General features: G+C 41.1%; 1 protein-coding gene across 1 annotated transcript in view; it reads right to left on the reverse strand.

Moving 5' to 3' along the window:
• Window positions 1-26,475, reverse strand: part of cdc73 (cell division cycle 73, Paf1/RNA polymerase II complex component, homolog (S. cerevisiae)) — a 319,379-nt gene that overhangs the window by 104,831 nt on the left and 188,073 nt on the right. Inside the window, exons 12-13 of the mRNA XM_043699805.1 lie at window positions 8,506-8,541; window positions 8,129-8,216 (exon numbers count right to left, since the gene is read on the reverse strand). Of these exons, the coding sequence (XP_043555740.1) occupies window positions 8,129-8,216; window positions 8,506-8,541 (124 nt within the window). The remainder of the gene's footprint in view (window positions 1-8,128; window positions 8,217-8,505; window positions 8,542-26,475) is intronic.

Genomic DNA, 26,475 nt, shown 5'->3' on the forward strand with positions numbered 1-26,475 from the left:
TTAAATAAATATGTAGCCTTCATCATAACAATTCGTACTGAGTGGCTGATTATGATGGTTACACTTTCAAGTACTCTTAATAACTCTTTCTTCAGTAATGTTAATATGTGGGGTGTCACTGTGGCTCAGTGATTAGCACTGCTGCCTCACAGCATCAGGTTCGATTCCAGCCTCCTGCAACTGTCTGTATTGACTTTGCACATTCTCCCAATGTCTGGGTGAGTTTCCTCTGGGTGCTCCAGTTTCCTCCCACAATCCAAAGATGTGCAGGTTAGGTGAATTGGCCATGCTAAATTGCCCATGGTGTTCAGGGATGTATAGGTTAGATGCATGAGTCAGGGGTAAATGTAGGAGAATGGGTCTGGGTGAGATACTCTTCAGAGGGTTGGTGTGGACTTGCTGGGCCGAAGGGCCTGTTTCCAGACAGTAGGGATTCTAATTCTGAATACTGTCTCACACATGTATGTGCATATTACCAAATGCAACTGTATATGTATTTGCATGTACAAAGATTTGCTACATACAGATGTGATTACAATAATAAAATGCAATTTCTGATTACAATAATAAAATGCAATTTCTGATTATATAATTAATAAAAAACACACATTGAGCTAATTTATTGGGCAATTATAATCACATGTTGCTGCAGCTTTGTACAAAACATGCTTCCCAGAAGATAGCTTTACCATTTGGAGCTATCACTCTGATTAAATGGACTCTTGGGCTAATATTTATGAAGGAATGGCACAGGGCGCTTTGGTAAATAAGAGTCATACTCGAAACTTTAACTCTGTTTCTCTCTTTACAGATGCTACCAGAGCTGGTTGCTGATTTTCTCCAGCATGTTATGTTTTTATTTTAAGGACAGAAGATAATGATGAGGATGCAAACAGAGGATCAGATTCCATTTCCCAAGTTTAACAATAGAAGCAGACTATAACTAGAATAAAACTTCAGTTCAGGAAATCTAAGAACACTGACTAACATGACAACAATGTGTGACTGCAATCTAGAGTTGTAAAGGTCAGCAATAAATGAGTACATCTACATGTGCTAAGTGCACAGAACTTAGTTTAACAACTCCTGATAAATTAATTGTTTTACTTAATGATTTTGTGATGCCAAAACACAAAATGTTCAGTCTCACCATCAATGGTAAATTTGCAAGAAAAAAATGCACCATCAATGCAAAAAACAATTAACAGGTTTGGAACATGCTGCAGACAGCATCATTTTAAAATTAAGTCTCTAACCCATTTGAATTATGAACAGACTGTTCACTTTAAATTCTTCTAATACTTGGGATCACATCCATAACAAACACTGTATATATTCATGAACATTCATATGTAAAATGTTAGAATCTGAGCAAGATTCACAGGCGTTTCCATTACCTAGAATAACTAACCAAAAAAGAACCTTTAGCAGCAGGCTGTTATTATACTTCAAATTTACAAAAAAATACTTGATGTAAAATTTATCTAATGAAAATGAGCAAGAACGCAGTCTTTAATAATTGATATCATCTAGTTAAACCGCAATTTAAGTTGGGATGTTGCTTCCAACTAACGAATACATTGTTATAATATTTACAAAAATTGCATCATGCACTCTCCAAAGTAATAGTATTTGTTAACCTTCCGTTAGTGCTCTACATCATCTTTAACATTGCATTGATCCTTTTTATCATACTTAGTTCTACGTGAGTTACAAGTTTATAATGAAGGCCTGCCTATCATGTCCAAATTACACACTATATATATTTTCGAAGTCTCATTTACAATCTAATTCTCAGTCCATTTAAACAAAAGTATTGCAAGTTTTAATTACCAGTCCCCGCTAGCAAGGAAAACAAAATGCTTTCCAGAATTCAGTAACTTAATTTGAAATTTGTTGAAAGCTGAACTTTACATTTTGCAATCATCTTTGCTATCTCTAAGTTTGATGGCAAAATAAAACTGTTCTATAATTTCCTATTCCTTTACAATTTCACCATAAAACATTCAATTTTATTATTTATAGGAAATATTTGCACTTAAGAGGACACAATGTGTGAAAATGGATATTGAGCAGAAGAGTTGCAACGATTATATCAAACAGGCTTGCTGATAAGTTTTAATAAATGTCCAATTTTTTTTACTGTTGATTATTTTTCTCGCTTTCAAGCTTCCCACCTCATCTGCGGGCATTAATTCTTGTTGAAAGCCTGGGATTGAACAACTTTCTAGTATTACAGTCATATGTTATATGTTACACAGAAACATTTGGGCTATCCAAATATGAATGCATTACTGCTGAATTTGTATTCATCTAATATCCATAGGGATCAATGGACAACAAACAGAATCAAGAATACTGATGACGTCCTCCTTACCTCAGACAGTGAGTTATCATCCTGGTTGAAATTAGCTACAATAGCACATTCGAAACAAATATGGCAGGTTTATTTGTGGATCTGCCCTTAGTGACTAAGTTAACAATGGCACTGTATTTTAGGATATTTAAGTATCCATGTTGAATAAATTTAGAAGCCAAAGAACTGCAGATGTTGGAATACAAAGACAGGCGGGAGGCTGAAAAGAACACAGCAAGCCAGGCAGCATCCGGAAGTGGAGAAGTTGACGTTTCGGATGTACACTTCTTCAGGACTGGGATTGGGTTTAGGGGGAACGGCACATAAAGGGGGTGGCGGGGGTAGGGTGGTGAAGTGGGATAGGTGAAGACAGATAGAGGATACAACCTGGGTTGGTCAATGGGAGAAATGAATCTGGTTGGTGGCTGGGAGGAGTGGAAGGGAGGGGTGGAAGGGAGGGGAAGGGGCAGGGAAGGGAGTCGGGGAATGGGAAGGGAGGTTATTTGAGAACTCAATGTTGAGTCTTCTGGGCTGAAGTCTGCCAGGCGGAAGATTGGGTGTCCTTCCTCCAATTTGCAATTTGGTTCATTGTGGCAATGGAGGAGGCCAAGGATGGTCACGTTGGAAAGGGAATGGGAAGTGGATATAAAATGGGTGGTGACTGGGAGGTCCGCTCGGCCCCTGCGGGCCCGGCTGAGATGCTCGGCAAACCATTCCTTAAGTTTACGTTAGGTCTCCGTGACGTAGAGAAGACCACATCAGGAGCAACTCATGCAGTAAACTAGGTTGAAGAAGAGGCAGGCGAACCTCTGTCTCACTTGGAAGAACTGTTTGAGGCCCTGGATGGAGGTGAGGAGAGGTAGTGTACTGGCAGGTTTTGCATTTTTTCCAGCTGCAGAAGGTAACTGGGAGTTCAGGGTGCTTGGTGGAGAGAGTGGCGCTAACCAGGGACTGTCAAAGAGAACGGTCCTTGCGGAAGGCAAAGAGGAGTGGGGAGAGAAAGATGTTCTTGGTGGTGGGGTCTATTTGGAGGTGTTGGAAGCGTTTCAGGATGATGCATTGGATGCAGAGATTGGTGGGGGGTAGATGATGATAACGGGTGAAGTGGGAGTTGGCACGAGGCAGGGTGACACTAGGCACGTAGACAGACAAAATACCGTTGAGCCATCAGTTGGCCACTTGACACACAAGATGGCCGCAGGACCACAATATGGAGACAGACAGCACAGCAAATACAGACACTGTCTGGGGCCACCAGAAGGCCAGCACAATGCACTCACAACTTAGTTGATTAGTTTAAGGCAGGTGGGGGAGAGAATACACACGAGTAGCGTACACTGCCCACCGAAGTGTTTCGGTCCAGCCAACACCTTTGATAGAAATGCTAACAGCTTGATACGGACTCAATACAGAGTGATAATAGGCCAGGGTTGCAGTAATCATCCTTCTCAGGAAGACAGATTAGCGCACATTACTACAGCAATGGACTTCTGCACAGACATTGAAACTGACAACCGACCGTGCTGAAATTAACAAAGACTGTGCTGGAACTGACAATGACTGCACCAAAACTATTAACAATTCTGCAATGTTTACCACAAACAAACCACGTTACAAAGACAATAACCTCATCACTGATCTATTATTACAAAATGTATAAAAGCTTCTTGACATGCTCCAGGGCCGGGGGGGGGGGGGGGGTGGGGGGGGGGGGGGGTGCTCTTCTCCCCAGAGCTTCAGTATTTTCTTGTACAATGAACTCTGTCATTGAACTCCGCCTATGACTCACAGGCTGGTGATTTTCCCATAACATGGGGGACTTTGTTTTTATTGCGTTTGAAGGAGGCATTTAGAGCAGTGGAACAAGGAATGGAGATGGTGTGGCAGAGGGCTATCTGGATGACAGAGGGAGGAAAAGAACGTTGTCTGAAATAGGTGGACATCTGGGATGGTCAAGAATGGAATGTCTCCTCATTCAAGCAGAGGAATTGGGAGAACGGGATGGAGTTCTTGCAGAATACTGCGTGTGAAGTGGTGTAGTCTAGGAGGTTACGGGAGTCTGTGGGTTTGTAGTAAACGTCTGTCTGGAAACCGTCACCAGAGATGGAAATGGAGAGGTCAAGAAAGGGGAGGGATGTGTCTGAGATGAAGAGACATTTCACTCCCAAGCATCCCAGTTGTCCACCTATTTCAAACAACATGCTTTTCCTGCCTCTTTTATCCAGACAGTCCCCCACCACTCCTCCTACATTCACTGCACCGCTGCTCTGAACCCTCCCCAACTGCAATAAAGACACAGTCCCCCTTATCCTCACCTACCACCCACCAGTCTCCGCGTCCAACACATCATCCTGAAACACTTGCACCAACTCCAACTAGACCACACCACCAAGAACATCTTCCTCTCCTCACCCCTCTCTACCTTCCACAAGGACCGTTTCTTTCGACAGTCCTTGGTTTGCACCACTCTCCCCACCAAGCCCCCGAACTCCTAAGTATCTTCCCCAGGAACCGGAAAAGCTGCAAAACCTGCCAGGTAACGACACCCATCTCCATCCAGGGCTCCAAACAGTCCTTCCAGGTGAGACAGAGGTTCACCTGCCTCTGTCTTCTTTACATCAGGGAGACCAAATGTAAACTTAGGGAACAGTTGGCCGAGCATCTTAGCCGGGCCCGCAGTGGCCGACCAGCCTTCCCAGTCACCGCCCATTTTAATTCCCCTTCCCAATCCCTTTCCAACGTGACCATCCTTGGCCTCCTCCATTACCACAATGAACCAAGCTGTAATATGAAGGAACAAAGCCTCATGTTCTGCCAGGGCAGCCTCCAGCCCGGAGGACTCAGCATTGAGTTCTCCAATTTCAAATAACCTCCCTTCCTATCCCCTGACTCCCTTCCCCGCCCCTCCCTTCCACTCTACCCTGCCACCAACCGGATTCATTCCGCTCATTGACCAACCAGGTCATACCCTCTACTTGTCTTCACTATCCCCACTTCACCACCCTGTCCCCTACACCCACCCCTAGTCCTGAAAAAGGGTTACACCTGAAATGTTGAGTTCTCCACCTCTGATGCTGCCGAGCTTGCTGTTCTTCTAGCCTCTTGCCTGTTTTCTAAAATAAATTTAGAAAGCTTTGGTAAATTTACAAAGCCAACCCACTATGTTAGGAACATTTTGCATGTAAGAGTTAAATATGCTGCGCATGTCCTTTATTATGAACCTCCTCCTTGAACTACTTTGTTGTGGCCCCACTCCCGCTTTCAAGAAATCCTCACCAAGAAGGAGAATATACGTTGTTTCTGCATCCATCTCATTAGGCCAAACATTTCCCAATACATCTCCCACTGTAAAACCTGAATCTGCCTCTCTAAGTGTTCCTACATCCCTTTCCTAAGCTTCCCTCATCAACCATGGATCTCTTTCTTAAAACTCATGCCCAGTTCTGACTACCCAACATCCCTCAGGGCTCATGTTAGCTGACAGTGTAAATGATTCTCTAACAATCGATTCTGAAGTATAAATACAAGCTGCCAAAACTTTAAAAACCTTCTTAAAAGTTCCATGGAAATAAGCATGCTTCTAAAGTCACAATTTTCTATGAAGACATTTAAGCAATGAGTAAATACTTGTTTTGATTTATTCTTCAGTTTTATGGTCTTTAACCAGAGTTTAAGGCTGAAAGCATATAATAATTTGGTTCATTTTGAATAACAAATAATCCAAATAAAGGAAAATTATGGAATTCTAATGAAGATCAAATTTCCTCATATTTGACTTTTCAAGAGTTTGCTTTTTTCTCCTAAAGTGTCATTTTCCTTTTTAATCTTTCATCTATATGCTCAAATATCGTTTAGAAACTTGTCTATGATTCATGGTTATTTTACATCAAGACAAGGTTTTCTACTACACAGAAGGTTACTTTAAGAAAAATAATCTCAAAATATGATTTTACTTTAGACTGTAATTGAAATTCTTAAATGTCTTTTTCTTAAATACTAGATTTTCTTTAAATGACAGTTCATGTCAGAAAATCTTAGCATAAACTTAATTAGCACGCTAAATAACTGAGCTACTATAATCTTGCACCAAGAATTATATTAAAATTATCTATTCAGGTGATTTGCGCCTTACATTTTTTAAAAATGACTATGCTGCCTATGTCTGTCAGCTGAGAGATGTGCAAAAGGGAAAGGTGTCCGCTAGTCAATGTGACAAGCAGGTCTTTAACTTGATCAGCATTTTTAGCACTAGATGCACTCCCTAAAGTGAAGTAATCACCACTCAAAATAAATAATTACCATAGAGTCATAGAGCCGTAGAGATGTACAGCATGGAAACAGACCCTTCGGTCCAACCTGTCCATGCCGACCAGCTATCCCAATCCAATCTAGTTCCACCTGCCAGCACTTGGCCCATATCCCTCCAAACCCTTCCTATTCATATATCCATCCAAATGCCTCTTAAATGTTGCAATTTTACCAGCCCCCGCCACATCCTCTGGCAGCTCATTCCATACACGTACCACCCTCTGTGTGAAAAAGTTGCCCCTTAGGTCTCTTTTATATCTTTCCCCTCTCACCCTAAACTTATGCCCTCTAGTTCTGGACTCCCCGACCCCAGGGAAAAAAACTTTGCCTATTTACCCTATCCATGCCCCTCATGATTTTGTAAACCTCTATAAGGTCACCCCTCAGCCTCCAACACTCCAGGGAAAACAGCCCCAGCCTGTTCAGCCTCTCCCTACAGCTCAAATCCTCCAACCCTGGCAACATCCTTGTAAATATGTTACACTACATCCCATAAAGCACACGGTCACATTCAAATTACTATTTTCTTCTCCACAACACTGCAATATGTACAGAAACATATCTGTAACATATTTTCCATGTTTTCAAAATTAACTTTCCTTTACAAAATGAGAAGAAACATACTCACAAATGAAATCAAGTGAACTGAACTTATCTTTGTACTGATACGGAAGTGAGCAGAGAGTAGGTAGCCATAATTGTATACAACAAAATATAAGAAATAGACATCTGGCACAATATTGAAATTCTGTTAAAGGAGCAGTGAGCGAGACTTTGCCTATAACTTAATGGGGCTCAGTAATATATCATCATCAGCTTTAACTTTATTTTGCTTAATTCATTGTTTTATTGCAAGGGCATCTAGTTATCCCAGTGTGAAATTCTGTACTATCTCCAGCAACAGTCTCTATACTGGCATACTGTAACAACTATTAAGGCCACAGCATCATAATTAATGTTTGAAATAGAGGCACCTCAACTCCCAACGAAAAAGAGTGTAGATAGTGAATTGCTCACTTGGACTTCATCCTTTAATTTCTAATCACAAATAAAGCTAAATTTAAGCAAGTTTAAAACTTAAGATATCTATTGTGATCTAATTATATATCTAGAGAGGTAAACTTCACATTTTATTCTGGCAGAATAGAAAGCAGCTTAAATATATAGAAAATGCTTTCATTGATTACAAAGTAAAAATAGAAAAAGATATGCAAACTAGAATTGAAATTGTAATTTCCAAAATCAACGGCCCTTTCTATTTTTACCAGACAGATTTTTACAGGACTTAAGTATATTTTTTATGGCTTATTAGTTTTAGTGGCAGAAGATGTTTGCTATTTATGCAGTAACAGTAATCAACACTGCAAAACACCCACTCTGCCTGAATTTATTTCAAACCAATGTGGAACATTTTCTCAGGGAAACAACTTATTTCCCAGGTATACAACTAATTCAACTACTTACTTCAAATCCTGCAACAGATCTTTTGCATTCAACATGGTAATTAAAGAAGTGGTAGCTGCTGGAATAATAATGATAGGAGTTCGAGAACCTGCAAGCAAGAGACAAGTCTTTGAAGCTTTCTATTACTTTAAAAAGTTGGTCTAAAAACAATAACATTTTTAGAACACAAGAAATGCCATAATTAATTTAACCCTCATGTATGCAGGTTATAAATGCAAATATCTCGACCAATTATTTATTTACAATGCTAGAGCACAAAGATCATTTTGGGAATAATGATGTTTAGTAAAACTTGACTGAAATATTTTATGGTATGGAAGTGTCAATTTGCCTAGAATCCAATACTTAAATATTAAGTGCTGAATCATCATTCTTACCCTTCTTTTGATTCGGTGGTGGCCTTGCCTGCGACACTGTTGGTAGAGAAAAACATATTTAAAATAGGGAAAAATTACAATATTCCGATAAAAGCAGTGAGACAGAAAATATACTAACAACAGATCCAATTATGGTTTCACCTCCAGCAAATTCAACATCATCCTTCTTCTCCCCACCTAATTGCTTCCTGATAAAAACTTGACCTATAACTTGTAATGTGCATTCTCACCTTTGACTTGTTGAGCACTGATCTCAAAGGATCAGCCAGATTTCTCAGAAAAGTATTCATTTCTTTACTTAATTCAATATTTCATGAGCAGAATCAGGAACACATTTTTTCACGATTACACCTATTTACAACAGAACTTAAAAGATTTTTATTTATTATTTTTCATTAGAATATATAACAAAATGCTTAACAAATGTTGTAGAAATGGAACATGAACAAGATAAATTTTTAAGTGAGACACTACTGCAAGAAGTTTACTTATCATTTCCAAGTCGGGAAAAGACTTTCAACAAATGCATATCAGAACAGCAGTTTAAAACATCAAATAATCACCAGTGTTAGTAACTGAGTGAATCTCACTAAACGATCCTGAATACAAAGCCCATACATGCTATAAGAATTTTATCGACTGGTATGTTCAGGGATTACACATGTTGAAGAATTGGGATTTTTAAATAAGTAGAGAAAGGATTCATGAAATAAGTTCTTAGTAATTAATGGAGGAGTTTTTCAAAACTGAAAATTAATTCAGAATCCCAGAACCAAAATGCCAGAAAACAATTATTTCCTATGGAATATCGCTAGAAAAGAGTTAGAGAATAGAACAACCTTTTCTCCATTATTTTACCAAATAATTCTTGGAATAAATCTTACTGTGGGTATTTAATCACTCAAGTGACACCAGGCACTGTGAAACTTGATCTAATATAGTTCAATCGTGGTTCTAGAAATGTGCCATGTGTGTCTCAGGTGGTGAAACTTAGAAATTAATCAATGATTTCATCTGAAGAGAAAAACCCAAGTTGGAAGTATGCCAGTTAAAATAAAGGCTTAAGCCAGAAAATAAAACAGATGGGGTCTCCAGCCATATGTTTTAGGTTTGTAAGGAAATTCTGGATGAGTTAATATAGCGTTCTATAACTGTCAAACAGGTTATCAATCAAAATGGAAAAAAATCACAAACAACAGCTCAAAGTCAAAGTATGATTACGGTAGTATGCAACATTGCTGCTAATTGAGCAAAGAAAAATGTTCAAAACATCAGGAAAGCGTGGTTTCTTCTGGCTAATTTATCAAAACATCCGCTTTCAACTGGCAACTAAAGACAGACATTTCTTGCCCTGCATTTGATTGTTTTCTTTCTTATTGAGCTACTACGTTCAGTAGCTGAGCCCTTGCCAATTTTCAAACAGACAATTTTGTTGCTTCTCGCACTATACTTTCAAGTTTGCATACAATACAATCTTTAAATATTTAATCATTCCAATTCCTTTTTATACATTCACAGGACATGGATATCACTGGTTAGGCTAGCATTTATTGACCATACTGAAAAGCCTTCATGAATTACTGCAGTGCAGTTGGCAAGGTAACACTCTCGGGTGCTGTTCAATAGTGCAAGGATTTTGATCCCATGACATTAAAGTTCTAAGTCTAGACGGTGTGCAGCTTGAAGGGAAACTTGCAGCTGCTGTGGCTCCCATTCATCTTTATGTCCTTTTCCTTCTAGGTGGTACCACTCATGATTTTGGAAGGTGTTGACAAGAGACCTGAATCAGTTGCTGCAATGAATCTTGTAGGCAGTATACACCATTACCATTGTACATTGGTAGTGAAATGAGATACCAGACAGGGTGCGTTGACATGGATTGTGTCAGGTTTCTTGAATACTATTGGACCTGTACTCCTCCAGGCAAATGGAAATGTTCTATTGCATTCTGACTTGTGCAACATAGAGGGTCGACAGCACTGGAAGACAGGAGATGGATTACTCAATGCAGAATTCCTAGTCTCTGATCTGCCCTTCCAAGCACAATATTAACAAAGTTGTTCTAGTTCAGTTATTACTAACAGCCTGAATCTTGATATTGACCAGCATAGGACTGGGCAATCTTTCACATTGTCAGATAGATGCTAGTGTCACAGATGCATTGGAACAGCTTGGGTTAGACCTTCATCTAGTTCTGGAGCACAAGCCTTCATTACTGTCACTGGAACACTGCCAGTGCTCATCACATTTACAACATCCAGTGCCTTCAGCTGTTTCTTGTTATCATGTGGAGTGAATCTAGTTGGGTGAAGATTAACAATTATGGTACTGGAGATCTCAGGAAGAGGCTGAGATAGTTCATCCACTAGGCACCAGCATTCCCTCTAATTTTCTTATCAGCTGTGCTGGCCTCCAAGACTTGTTAATGGCAGCAATTTCCGAGATCAGCGCTGTAATCCAGAAGCGAATGCCATTGGAGTGGCTGCACTCACATAGCCTAGAGGGAATGCAGCTGGGCTGAAAATGGTGGCAAATGTTTTCACCTTGTCTTTTACAATAGCATGCTGGGCTTGTACTATCTGCCTGTACTGCATGCAAAAACAAAAAAAAAACATTTCACTGTACTTATTTCATCACAGCTCCTCCTAAAAGTTGTGAAACCACTTCTTCAGCAGCTCTATAGTCAGGTCAACCATGGTCCTGGTCACAGAATGTTGCCGAGCATGGCAAGTTTGAGTTATAAAGAAAGGCTCGGACATTTTTCTCTGGAGCGTAGGAAGTTGAGGGGCAACCTCCCGGAAGTTTACAAAATAATGAGAGACACAGATAAAGTTGATGGTAGCTGTCTTTTCCCTCGGTTGGGGGATGAATTTTTAAGATGAGAGAAGAGAGATTTAAAAAAAAGAGATGAGGGCAGATTTTTTACACAGAGGTTGGTTTGAGTGTGAGATGAACTTCCTGAAGAAGTGGTGGATGTGGGTACAATTACAACATTTAAAAGACGTCTGTATAGGTAAAGGAATAGGCAAGGTTTGGAGCTTTATGGACCAGGAGCAGGCAGGTGGGACTAGTTTAGTTTGGGATTATGTTTGGCTTGGACTAGTTGGACTGAAGGATCTGTTTCCACGCTGTATGACTCCATAGATACATGTGACAATAATAAATCAATAAAAACGTACCATTCATATGTGGCAGGATGACCTCAAAAGAGGTTTTCCTTCTTGTTGCTGGCCTGTTTCAAATTCATTTTGTTTTCAGTATGGACTTGATTACTGTGGTGGAAGGGAGCTGTTCCAGTCACACAGGCTTCACTTGAACCATGCTTAAATTGAATAACTAGGGCTGAAGAGAGGGCTTTGAACTAATTAGAAGGGTGTGAAGGAGGCTTCAGCATGCAGAAACATACGCACTTGGAAAGTAAAGGATATGGTGGCACTGCAGGGCAACTATTTTGACAATAATACCCAGAGTGGGGCAGAATAAGGCAGGACAAAACAGAGCTAATAGGAAAAATGGGGAACAAGTGAATGCAAAATTAATGAATCTTTATTTAAATGCACATATTTTTCAGAAAACAAATGCATTAATGGCACAAATAGAGGTTAATGGGTGTGATCTTGTAGCCATTATGGTGGTTAGGTGACAGGAGATCAAAACAAGGGCATATTGGGGAATGCAACCTTTTGTTAGGACAGAGGAAGGGCTTTTAAAAAATTCATTCACAGGATGTCTGTGTCGCTGGCTAGGTCAGCATTTATTTCCCACTTCTAATTGCCCAAAGGGCTGTTAAGACTCAAACACTTTATTGGATGGCTGTTTCCTTCCCTAACTTTAGTAAACCAGATGGGTTTTTCTGACAAGTGACAACAGATTCATAATTCTCATAAGACTCGTAATTCCAGATTTTTATTGAATTCAAATTCCATCATCTGCTATGGTGTGATTTGAACCTGGGTACCCAAAACACTACCTGGGTCTCCAATTTAACAGTCCAGCGATAATACCACTGGGCTATCACCTCCCCTATTTGTAGGGTAGCTTTGTTAGGGAGAGGTGGAATAAGTATATAAGCAAGAAATTATCTTGGCTTGGGTGATATAGAATCCATATGGGTGGAGGTAAGACCAAAAGGGAAAACAACACTGGTGGTAGTCGTCTATGGAGCGCATAATAGGAGGCTATAGGAATGAATAAATTAGGAGATAGTGAAGGCATGTAAAAAAAATTAATCATCGGTGACTCTAATCCTCATGTCGATTGGAAAAACCAAACTGGCAGCATGTGCTCAGGATAGCTTCCTAGAACAATATGTCATGGATCCAACCAGGGGTCAGGTTATTTTGGATTTGATAATGTGTCATGAGGTAGATTTAGTAAATGATCTCAGATTAAAAGATACACTACAGAACATAACAAATGTAGAATACAGCATTCAGATTGAGTGAGGGAAAGAAGGTTTGGGAACAACTGCACTAAATGAAGAGTAATTACATACGACGAGAACAGGCAATGACATAACGGATACTTTGCATCAGTTTTCTTGGTAGAGGACAATACTAGCATTCCAGAAATATGAAATAATCAAGGGGCTAAAGCAATAAATACAAAAACTATCCCTAGAGAAAATGTTCTAAGGGAAGTAATGCGGCTATTGGCTGATAAGTCCCCTGGACCCAATGGGTTGCCTCCGAGGATATTAAAGAAAGTAGCTGCAGAGAAAGTAAATGCACTGCTACTCATCGGCAAAGAATACTTAGGTTCTAGAAATGTCCCAGAAGACTGCCTTATTCAAAAGCAAAGGAGACAAAAAAAAGGTAACTACTGGCCAATTAGCTTGATATCTGCTGTTAGGAAAATCATAACAGAGCTGAAAAATGTGTTGCTGGAAAAGCACAGCAGGTCAGCCAGCATCCAAGGAGCAGGAGAATCGACGTTTCGGGCAAAAGCTCTTCTTCAGGAATGAGGAAGGTGTCCCATCAGGCTAAGATAAAAGGTAGGAAGGAGGGACTTAGGGGAGGGGTGTTGGGAATGCAATAGGTGGAAGAAGGTTAAGGTGAGGGTAATAGGCTGGAGAGGGGGTGGGGGCAGAGAGATCGGGAAGAAGATTGCAGGTCAAGGCGGCGGTGCTGAGTCCGAGGGTTGGGACTGAGATAAGGTGGGGGGAGGGGAAATGAGGAAGCTGGAGAAATCTGCATTCATCCCTTGTGGTTGGAGGATTCCTAGGCGGAAGAGGAGGCACTCTTCCTCCAGACGTCGTGTTTCCATGGTCTGGCGATGGAGGCGGCCAAGGACCTGCATGTCCGTGGCGGAGTGGGAGGGGGAGTTAAAGTGTTCAGCCACGGGGCGGTTAGGTTGGTTGGTCCGGGTATCCCAGAGGTGTTCTCTGAAACGTTCTGCAAGTAGGCGGCCTGTATCCCCAGTGTAGAGGAGGCCACATCGGGTGCAGCGGATGCAGTAAATGAGGTGTGTGGAGGTGCAGGTGAATTTGTGACAGATCCCTTGGGGCCTTCGAGGGAAGTGAGAGAGGAGGTGTGGGTGCAGGTTTTGCATTTCTTGCGGTTGCAGGGGAAGGTGCTGGGAGTGGAGGTTGGGTTGGTGGGGGGCTGATGCCCGAAACGTCGATTCTCCTGCTCCTTGGATGCTGCCTGACCTGCTACGCTTTTCCAGCAACACATTTTTCAGCTCTGATCTCCAGCATCTGCAGTCCTCACTTTCTCCTAGGAAAATCATAACAGTCTATGATAAGGGACGTAATAGCAATGAAGTTAGAAATACATAATATAACCAATCATCATGGAGGGGAAATCATGTTTTACAAATTTATTCCAGTCCTTTGTGGAGGTAACAAGAATGGTAGATAAAAGGGAATCAAAAGATTCAAGCAACATCCAAGTAATAAGGAAGGCAATTAGAATGTTGACTACATTTCAAAGAGAATGAAGTATAAATTGGGGGTGGGGGTCTCATTCAAACTATACAACGCAGCTGGAATATTGTGAATAGTTTTGGTCCCCTTATCAAAGGTCAGATATACAGATATTGGAGGCAATCCAGAGAAGGTTCACCAGGTTGATTCTGGGTTTAGAGGGATTTTCTTAACAGGAGAGGTTAAGTAGTTTGGGTTTGTACTCTTCAGTTTAGAAGAATGACAGAACATACTGAAACATAAGATTCTTAGGGGGTTTGACAGGGAAAACTTGGGGAAGGTGCTTCCCCTTGTACAAAAGTCGAGGATCAGAGGGTATAATCGCAGAGTAATGGGCTTCCCATTTAAGATGGAGATAAGAAGGAATTCTTTACCCCAAGGGGTAGTGAACCTGTCGAATTCTTTACTGCAGAGGGCTGTCAAGACTATGTCATTAAGCAATTTACAGCCAGAAGTACCATGTGAATGATCCATCTTGGTTTCTTCCAGTAGTCACCAACAGAGATACTTCAGCCATTTCAATTGATTCCACATGTTCAGAGATGCTGGATACTGCAAAGGCTATGGGCCATGACAACATTCTGGCAATAGTACTAAAGATTTGTGCTCCAGAACTTGCCGCTCTCAATGAAGCTGCTCTAACATCTCTACCCAATAATGTGGAAATTTGCCTAGGTATGTCCTTTACAAAAAAGGCAGGACAAATCCAATCAAGCCAATTACTGTTCGATCAGTATACTCTTGATCATCAGTAAAGTGATGGAAGGCATCATAAACAGCGCTATCGAGCAGCACCAACATAGCAACAATCTACTCACAGATAACCAGTTTGGGTTCCATCAAGGCCACTCAGCTCCTGATCTCGTTATAGCCTTTGTTTAAACATGGGCAAAATCCACAAATGCAAGAAGGGAAGGTAAAGGTGATAGTCTGTGACATCAAGACCACATTCAGTGGAGCATGGAATCCAGGAGCCCTAGCAAAACTTGAATAATCAGAATCATGGACAAACGCTCCGATGGTTGGAGTCATACCTTGCATATAGGAAGATAGTTATACTTGTTGGAGGTCAGCCAACTCAGCTCCAAGGCAACTCTGCAGGAGTTCCTCAGGGTAGTGTCCTAGGCCCAACCATCTTCAGCTGCTTTGTCAATGACCTTCCCTGAAGCATAAGGTCAGCAGTAGAGATGTTGGTTGATGATTATACAATGTGAAGGAGAGCACTATGGAGGACTCGAGCAACAAGGCAATATTGGCAGAGCTCAGAAACAGGAAGGGTGCGATAATAATGCTGGGGTTGTATTACAGGCCTCCCAACAGCAAGCGTGAGATAGAGATACAAATGTGTAAACAGATTATAGAAAAATGTTGGAACAACGGGGTGGTAGTGCAAGGAGATTTTAATTTTCCCAAGACTGACTGGGAATCACTTAGTGTTAGAAGGCGAGATGGAGCAGAATTTGTAAGGAGTATCCAGGAGGGTTTTATAGAGCAGTATGTAATAGTCCAACTCGGAAAGGGGCCATACTGGACCTGGTGTTGGGAAATGAGCCCAGCCAGGTGGTAATCAATAGGGGATCACTTTGGGAATAGTGATAACAATTCCGTAAGTTTTATAATACTCATGGATAAAGACGAGAGTGGTCCTCAAGGAAGAGTGCTAAGCTATGTGAAGGAGAAAGTGAGGTCTGCAGATGCTGGAGATCAGAGCTGGAAATGTGTTGCTGGAAAAGCGCAGCAGGTCAGGCAGCATCCAGGGAACAGGAGAATCGACGTTTCGGGCATAAGCCCTTCTTCAGGAAGGCCAACTACGTGAAGGCCAACTGCAGCAACATTTGACAGGAGTTAGGGAATATGGATTGGGGTCTGCTATTTGAGGGTAAATCCACATTTGACATGTGGGAGGCTTTTAAAAAGAGGTTGACTAGAGTGCAGGCAGGACATGTCCCTGTGAAAATGAGGGATAGAAATGGCAAGATTAGCGAACCATGAGTGACTGGTGAAATTGTGAGGCTAGCTAAGAGGAATAAGAAAGAATACATAAAGGTCCAGGTAATTGAAGCCCACTGAAGATGTTACCTAGTATGGTAATGAAACGCCTGGAAATGAACCTTCCAGCTCAGCAAACAACCTACATCCAGAATCTCAACCTGAGCTACAAATCTTCTCAAAACTCACTTCAGTAAGGTGTTTGATAAGGTTCCCCATGGTAGGCTGATGGAGAAAGGAAAGTGGCATTGGGTCCTGGGTGTACTAGCTAGATGGATAGAGAACTGGCCAGCAGCAGGAGACAGAGAGTAGTAGTGGAAGGGAGTTTCTGAAAATGGCGAACCGTGACCAGTGGTGTTCCACAGAGATCCGTGTTGGGTACATAAATGATCTGGAGGAAAGTTTAGGTGATCTGATTAGCAAGTTTGCAGATGACGCCAAGACTGATGGAGTAGCAGATAGTAAAGATGACAGGCAGAGTACACAGATAGATTGGAGAGTTGGGCAGAGAAATGGCAGACGGGGTTCAATCCAGGCAAATACGAGGTGATGCATTTTGGAAGCTCCAATTCAAGAGCAAACTATTTAGTGAATGAAAAAGCCCTGGGGAAAATTGATGTACAGAGAGATCTGGGTGCTCAGATCCATTGTACCCTGAAGGTGATAGGGTGGTCAAGAAGGCATACAGCATGCTTTTCTTCATTGGACAGGGTATTGAGTACAAGAGTTGGCAGGTCATGTTACAGTTATATAGGACTTTGGTTTGACCACATTTGGAATACTGTGTACAGTTCTAGTCGCCCCATTACCGAAATGATGAGGATGTTTCAGGTAAACCAAAGCACAAGGAACATGCCTTGACAATAATGCTGATAGAAAAATTCCTCGCAAAAGGACTTTGAGAGAAATATTTGCAGGTCATTCTAAGTAGTCAATAGTGCAGCATTCTGGCATACTGAAAACACAATAGCAGATTATATGCTCTTCACTGTGTTTCCCAAAGGAATGAATGTCCAAACTCTACATGAAACAAATTTATCAATATTGCGAAGAACAAAGTGTTCCAAAAGCCTTTGCTTTCACACTAGTTGGTACTTCAGAAGCTTTCAAGTGTGGTTTCTGTTTAGTCTCTAGATAACTGATCTTCCGATCAGGATCAAAAATCCCAATTCCGACACATGCATATCTTCTGATTTTTGAGTGATTTTCCAAAGGAGGATTCTTCAGAACTGACTCAGTGCACCCAACCACAAAGGAAGCATAAGAGGTAGAAGCAGAGAATTCAGTTCTTTGAGCCTGCTCTGCTGTTTAATGAGGTTATGGCTGATTTTCTATTTCACTTCTCCTGCACTATTCCTGTCTGCTTTGATGTTCTTAATATGTAGAAAAATCGATCAATCTCAGTCTTGAACATTCTCAATAACTGAATCTTTCTACCCCGTGAGGCAGAGAATTCCAAAATTGATCACCTTTTGTGATTGCTCCTCATATCAGTTTTAAATGGCTTACTAGTCATTTGGAGACTGTTCCATTGCTCTAGATCACGCAGGACCATTCCTGAAACTACCTTATTGATCCCTGTAATAATTTTTTATCTTTCAATGAGATCATTACTCATTATTAAAACTCGAAAAGAGAAAATAGATTTAATTTTCCTCATAGAACAATCCCTCCATTAGAGAAATAAAAGGGCAGCACGGTGGCTCAGTGGCAAGCACTGCTGCCTCATAGTGCCAGGGACCCAGGTTCTATTCCGGCCTTGGGCAACTGTGTGGAATTTGCACATTTTCCCCGTGTCGGCATGGGTTTCCTCTAGGTGCTCCGGTTTCCTCCCACATTCCAAAAGATGTGCAGGTCATCCTACCCTAGGTAAAGAGATTAAAACTGTACATAAGACTCAAAATGTGGTCTCATCAAGACTCTTCATAACTGTAGCAAGAAATCGCTACTCCGATACTCAAATCTTCTTATAAGAATGGCTAACATACCATATCCCTTTGCAATTGTTGTTTAATTGCTCGGGCGAGATGGAATTATAGAATCCCTACAGTGTGGAAACAGGCCCTTTCGCTCAATAAGTCCATACCTACCCTCCGAAGAGTATCCCACTCAAACTTATTCTCCTACCCTGTTACACTACTTTTACTAGGAAAAAGTAGAGTGTGGGGTGCTGAAAAAGCACAGCAGGACAGGCATAATCCAAGGAGCAGGAGATCGATGTTTCGGGCATAAGCCTTTCATCAGGGATATTTCTGTGTATAATGCAGAAGATGCAGGATCAGTTCATTCCAAAAAGGAAGATAGATCCTAGGAGGAGGCATGGGTGGTCGTGGCTGATGAGGGAAGTTAAGAAACATATAAAGTTAAAAGAGAAAAAGTATGACATAGCAAAGATAAGTGGGAAAATGGAGGACTGGGAAGCTTTTAAAGAACAACAGAGGATTACTAAGAAGGAAATACGCAGAGAAAAAATGAGGTATGAAGGTAAACTAGCCAAAAATATAAAGGAGGATAGTAAAAGCTTTTTTAGGTATGTGAAAGGCAAAAAAATGGTTAAGACTAAAATTGGGCCCTTGAAGACAGAAACAGGGGAATATATTACGGGGAACAAAGAAATGGCAGAAGAATTGAATTGGTACTTCAGATCTGTGTTCACAGGGGAAGACAGAAGCAATCTCCCTGAGGTAACAGTGGCTGAAGGACCTGAACTTAAGGGAATTTATATTTACCAGGAATTGGTGTTGGACAGACTGTTAGGTTTGAAGGTTGATAAGTCACCGGGGCCTGATGGTCTACATCCCAGGGTACTGAAGGAGGTGGCTCGAGAAATCGTGGATGCGTTGGTGATTATTTTCCAGAGTTCAATAGATTCGGGATCAGTTCTTGCGGATTGGAGGGTGGCTAATGTTGTACCACTTTTTAAGAAAGGTAGGAGAGAGACCGGTTAGTCTGACCTCAGTGGTGGGAAAGATGCTGGAGTCTATTATAAAGGATGAAATTATGACACATCTGGATAGTAGTAACAGGATAGGTCAGAGTCAGCATGGATTTATGAAGGGGAAATCATGCTTGACTATTCTTCTGGAATTTTTTGAGGGTATAACTCTGAAGGTGGATGAGGGAGATCCAGTAGATGTAGTGTACCTGGACTTTCAGAAAGCTTTTCATAAAGTCCCACATAGGAGGTTAGTGAGCAAAATTAGGGTGCATGGTATTGGTGGCAAAGTACTAACTTGGATTGAAAGTTGTTGGCTGACAGGAAACAAAGACGAGTGATAAACGGCTCCATTCTGGAATGGCAGGCAGTGACCAGTGGGGTACTGCAGGGATCAGTGCTGGGACCACAGCTTTTTACAATATATATTAATGATATAGAAGATGGTATTAGTAATAACATTAGCAAATTTGCTGATGATACTAAGCTGGGTAGCACGGTGAAATGCAAGGAGGATGTTAGGAGATTACAGGGTGACCTGGACAGGTTAGGTGAGTGGTCAGATGCATGGCAGATGCAGTTTAATGTGGATAAATGTATGGTTATCCACTTTGGTGGCAAGAACAGGAAGGCAGATTACTACCTAAATGGAATCAATTTAGGTAAAGGGGCAGTACAAAGAGATCTGGGTGTTCTTGTACACCAGTTAATGAAGGTAAGCACGCAGGTACAGCAGGTAGTGAAGAAGGCTGATAGCATGCTGGCCTTCATAACAAGAGGAATTAAGTATAGAAGCAAAGAGGTTCTTCTGCAGCTGTACAGGGCCATGGTGAGACCACACCTGGAGTATTGTGTGCAGTTCTGGTCTCCAAATTTGAGGAAAGACATTCTGGCTATTGAGGGAGTGCAGCGTATGTTCACGAGGTCAATTCCTGGAATGGCGGGACTACCTTACGCTGAAAGACTGGAGCGACTGGGCTTGTATACCCTTGAATTTAGAAGACTGAGAGGGGATCTGATGGAGACATATAAGATTATTAAAGGATTGGAAATCTGGAGGCAGGAAACATGTTTCCGCTGATAGGTGAGTGCCGAACCAGAGGACACAGCTTAAAAATACGGGATAGACCATTTAGGACAGAGATGAGGAGAAACTTCTTCACCCAGAGAGGGGTGGCTGTGTGGAATGCTCTGCCCCAGAAGGCAGTGGAGACCCAGTCTCTGGATTAATTGAAGAAAGAGTTGGATAGAGCTCTCAAGGATAGTGGAATCAAGGGTTATGGAGATAAGACAGGAACAGGATACTAATTAAGGATGATCAGCCATGATCATATTGAATGGTGGTGCAGGCTCGAAGGGCAGAATGGCCTACTCCTGCACCTATTGTCTATTATCAGGAATGAGGCTTGTGGGCCGGGGGAGAGCTGGGAAGAAGGTAGCAAAGAGTACAAGGGGTAGATGGGGGTGGGGGTGAAGGTGATAGGTCAGAGAGGAGGGTGGAGCGAATAGGTAGGAAGGAAGATGGACAGGTAGGACAGGTCAACAGAGTGGTGACGAGTTGAAGGGTTGGGACTGAGATAAGGTGGGGGGGGGAGAAAATGAGGAAATTGCTGAAATCTACATTTATCCTGTGTGGTTGCAGGATCCCAAGGCAGAAAAAGAGGCGTTCTTCCTCCAGGTGTCAGGTGGGTAACAGTTTGGCAGTGAAAGCTGCCCAGGACCTGCATGTTCTTGACGGAGTGGGAGGGGAAGTTGAAGTGTTCAGTTACGGGGCAGTGAGGTTGGTGCATATGTTCCAGAGATGTTCCCTGAAATGATCCGCAAAACGTTGTTCTGTCTCCTCAATGCAAAGGAGGCCACATTGGGTGCAACAGATACAGTAGATGTCATTGGTAGAGGTACAGGTAAATTTCTGTCAGATGTGGAAGGATTCTTTGGGGCCTTGGACGGAGCTGAGGGGAGTCATGAGGGCGCAGGTTTTGCACATCCTGCGGTATCAGGGAAAGGTGCCAGGAGTGGTGGGGGCCATGGACCGGACGAGGAAGTAACGGAGCAAATGGTCTCTCCAGAACAGTGATAGGGATGGTGAGGGAAATATATCTCTGGTGGTGGGGTCTGTTTGGAGGTAGCAGAAGTGGGGGAGGCTGATGGGATGGAAAGTGAGGACCGGGGGGTTCTGTCCTTGTTGCGTTGTGAGGGGTGGGGTTCAAGGGTGATGGTCCGGGAAGTGGAGGAGATGCACTGGAGGGCAGCAATAATCACATAGGAAGGGAAATTGCGATCTTGGAAGAAGGAGGCCATCTGAGGTTTAAGGTGGAATTGGTCATCCTGGGAACAGATGCGGTGGAGGCAGAAGAATTGGGAATAAGGGATGGTATTTTTACAGAAGGTTTATTACCTCAGCTTGACAAAGCAGTAGAACCCTGGAATATTAATATTTAATTAGGGTCAGGAGTAAACCACATGGCCCCTTAAACCTGCTCCACCATTCAATAAGATAATGGTTAACCTAACTGGTCCACGTTCCTACTCAGCCCCTGCCCTTTACACCCTTGCTTATCAAGAATCTATTTAACTCTACTTTTACCCATGACAAATGTACCTAACCTATACATCCCTGAACACTATAGGCAACTTAACTTGGCCAATTCACCTAATATGCACATGTTTGGATTGTAGGTGGAAACCGGAGCACCCGGAGGAAATCCATGCAGACATGGGGAGAATGTGCAAAGTTCACACTGACAGTCACTCGAGGCTGCAATCGAACCTGGGTCCCTGGTGCTGTGAGGTAGCAGTGCTAACCACTGAGCCACTGTACCACCCCAAAGTGCAAACTGCAAGTGCATCGCAACTTTCAAATCGTAGCACCAATATAATGCCTTACAGCTATTTTTAAGAGGTTGGTTGAGAGAGAAATATAAACATACTAATTAGGGTCAGGAACAAACTATATGGCCCCTTAAACCTGCTCTACCATTCAATAAGATGATGGTTAACCTAACTGGTCCACACTTCTACTCAGCCCCTGACCTCTACACCCTTGCTTATCAAGAATCTATTTAACGTTGCCTTAAAATATTCAACAACACTGCTTCCACCACATTTTCAGGAAGAGCGTTTCAAAGATTCAGGGCTCATGGGGGAAAAAAAAATTCATCTGTGACCCGAGTTCTAAATTATTACACAAGAGGGAAACCCTTCCTGTGTGAATCTTAACAAGGCCCCTCACAAGCTTGCATGTTTTAATCAAGTCACCTCTTATTTTTAACTCAAGAAGATACAGGCCTGGTTCGCCTAACCAACCTTACCTCAAAAGACATCTGCTCTTTCCAAGTATTAGTCAAGTAAACTTTCTCATACATCTCAATGTATTTACATCTTTACTTAAATAGGGAAGCCAATACTGTACACTGTATCCCGGATGTGGTTGCACCAGTATTCTATATAACTGAAGTATCACCTCTCTTTTTTTAAATTTAATCCTCCTCACAATAAACAGCAGTCTACAGCTTTCCTAAATGACTTTCTGTGCTTGTATGCTAAACATTAGTGATTCATGCACTAGGCACCCAGATCACTCTGCATCTCATATTTCTGTGATCATTTACCATTTTGATCACACGCCTTCCGTTTACTCTTCTTGCCAAAATGGAGAGATTCATATTTCCCACATTAAGTTCCATTTGCCAGATCTGTGACTACACAAACTATTTATATCCCTTGTGGCCTCTGTATCCCCCTCACAACTTACTTTCCTACTTATCTTTCATTTGCAAATTTAGCAACTATATCTTTGATCCCTTCATTCAAGTCATTTACACAAAATGTAAAATGCTAAAAGCCTCAGCACTGATCCCTGTGGCATACCATTCGTTACACCTTGTCACCCTGCAAATGACCCATTTGACTGGTTTATTAACCCAGTGCAATTACTAATACACCACCAGCTTTCTATAAACGGTAGATCTTAATTATGGGTAGAAACTAGAGAGTGAGGGAGACTGCAGATCATATATATTAGACACTGATTAGTGTGCCACTGCTGTCTTCAGAGCCCTGAACAGAACCAGCCATTCAATTGACATTGCTATGGTGCTTCAATTGTGAATGATATCAAATCTGTAACCTATTAGTCATTACCTCAGCTCGACAACATAGTAGAACCCTGGAATATTAATGGCTAATTATCACTAATGCAAAGCAAGGAAGACATGCGTATCACTATAATAATGTGTTGAATCAATCACTTGGAAGTTATCTGAAGAACTTCGTGATCTCGTTCTAATTTTTCACTTCTGTCAGTGACTGGAACTTCTATTTAAAAGCGAACAATCACAGAAGTTGTTTCAAATCATATCATTTCTCCATTCAATTGAGGCACCAACAAGCAGTCATAAGGTTTTGATATCACAGAAGGAGGCTATTTTAAAATTTATTAGTTATTCATAGATTTTGATATTGTTGGCTCAGCCAGCAGTTGTTATCTATTTGTAATTGCCCAGAAATTAAGATTCAAGTACATTGCCTGGGGTCTGGAGTTACACATTTGCCGAATTAAGGACGGCAAATTTCATTCCCTAAAAAGGACATTAATGAAGCTGATGGGATTTTTGCAGAAATTGACAATGGTTACATGGTCACTTTTAAGTTACCTTTTTATTGCATAAATTTACTAAATTTAATATTCACCGTTTGCCATGGTTAGGTTCGAATCAATGACACCAAATATTAGCTTAAGATTCTGGATCGTTAGTTTAGTGACATTATCATTGCACCACTGTCTACCCCACTGGACTAATCAAGTTTTATACAGCAGTCAATTTCATATATCCATTCTAACCCTATTAACTTGCAAGTTTATATCTCTCAAGCACCTATCTAATTTCCTTTTAAAACATTGATCACCTCTGCTTCCACAATGATTATTGGCAACACATTCCAGGCCACACACTGCAAAAAAAAAAGTGCCTTCCTCATCTTGCTGTATACTTTCAATTAATCATCTCCCCAAGTCTGTGTACCATCAGCTGACAATAACTTTTCTTTGCTTTACCAACATTGATCATAATTTTGTATGCCTCTATTAGATCTCCCTTCAACTTAGTTTATCCCAAGGGGAATAAGCCAGCTTCTCCAACAAAACCTTGGAATTTAATTTCCCAATTCATTTTCTTAAGTCTTTTCCCCACCCTCTCAAAGAGTTTTGCTTCTTTCCAAAAGTGTAAAAATCAGAATTGAATGCAAGACTCAAAGTGTGCCTAAACAGAGAATTTAAGCATTCAGTATACCTTTGCTTTTTTGTTTTCAGTACCTCTGTTTAAGAAGCTCAAGACACTGCTTTGCTAACTACTGTCAATATGCCTTGCCAACTTCAAAGATCTATGCACATGAACTCCTAAGTTCTTTCATTCTTTTGAGCACCGCCACTAAATCTCTCTCTCTATATCCATTCTGCTAAAACAACCCAAGTTATACATTCTGCATGCAATTCTACTTGCCATGTCTATCCATTCTGTTCGTCTTTTTTCCTGTTGTAATCAATCAATATTGTCCTCACTATTTGCTGCAATCTCAGTTTGGTATCATGTGCAAATTATGAAATTTTATGCTGTATTTAAGTCATTATGTATATCAAGAAAAGCAGTGATCCTAACACTGAGCCTGGGGTTATTGGGGGGACACTGCTGTTTATCATCATTCAATATGAAAAACAAGCACTTAGCACAACTCGCTGATCTCTGTTATTTTAATCCAAGCTGAAACTGAATTTGCTGTTCCAGGAGCCTCATTGTTTTTTCAAATCAGCATTGGTCAACTGTTTTCTTAAAATTCATATCAGCAGCACAATTTCAGTTCTTTCATCAATATTTTTCTTTACTTCACCAAATTTCTACAGTTTACAATCTGTGCTCTCTGCCCTTAATTAAATCAAATCTCTCGAAGTCTAGATTAGAGTGGTGACGGAAAAGAACAGCAGGTCAGGCAGCAACCGATGGGCAGGAAAATCGACGTTTTGGGCAAAAGCCCTTCATCAGGTTTTTGCCTGAAACGTCGATTTTCCTGCTCCTCTGATGCTGCCTGAGCTGCTGTGCTTTTCCAGCACCACTCTAATCTAGACTCTGATTTCCAGCATCTGCAGTCCTCACTTTTGCCTCAATCTCTCGAAGTGCCTGTTATTTTTTCTCATGATTGTTGTTGGTGAAACTACAACATCACAGACGTTAAAGTGACCAGTCTGTATTTACCAGACTGAAAAGGTCCTTATAAGCTTTCTTGAGTAAGAATGTCACTTTTGACACTCAATAATCCTCTGGCACCTCTCTTTAGTCAAGGTATTTTTGGAAGATTACAGCAAATCATTCTGCTAATTGCATCCCTAAATCCTTTGCAATCTGCAACAATTGGCTTTGGAAAATGTTTCATCATCATAAAACTTTAGAAAAATATATCATTGCTTGGCCAGTAAAATCTTAAAAAGAAATGAAAACTTTACCACATGTATCCTGACTAACTACATGATTAAATGCATTAAGTATCTAGAAACAGAGAGCTGTATAAAAAATGACAAGATGAAGCTCTATGTTCATAAAGAAAGTAGAGCACGACCCAACAAGTACAACAAAGACAGCCATGAGCATTGTTATAATACAATTCCCTTTGAAAACTATCTAGCTATTTTCAAGTACAATGGTGTTCAATCACGTCAACACTTCACAAGTACAAATATCTCACTATATTTTCCATGCATAAGGTTCAGGGTACCAACTAGGCAACAAGAAAATTGAATCAGCTGTACTGAAAATTACACTGATGATGATGGATTAAACTAAAACTATTCACAAAGTATAATCTGAAATTTTACTTAGACTTCTGTAACATTAGAAATTGTAAGAGGAATGGAGCACAAGAACCAGCGGAAGATGGATCCGACGTTTTGGGATAATGATCTGTTTACAAATGATCAGAGACTAAAATGTTTACAAATGAGAACATTAAGTTCATTTCGGCCCATATGGTGCTGTTTCAAAAGACTTTCTTCAAATTCAGTTCATAAAGCTTTGCAGCTCATTTTGACACAAATAAATAATCACACGAAAAGTCCTTCTTTGTATGAGAA

This window comes from Chiloscyllium plagiosum, chromosome 11, assembly GCF_004010195.1.
Source record: "Chiloscyllium plagiosum isolate BGI_BamShark_2017 chromosome 11, ASM401019v2, whole genome shotgun sequence".
Taxonomy (NCBI): domain Eukaryota; kingdom Metazoa; phylum Chordata; class Chondrichthyes; order Orectolobiformes; family Hemiscylliidae; genus Chiloscyllium; species Chiloscyllium plagiosum.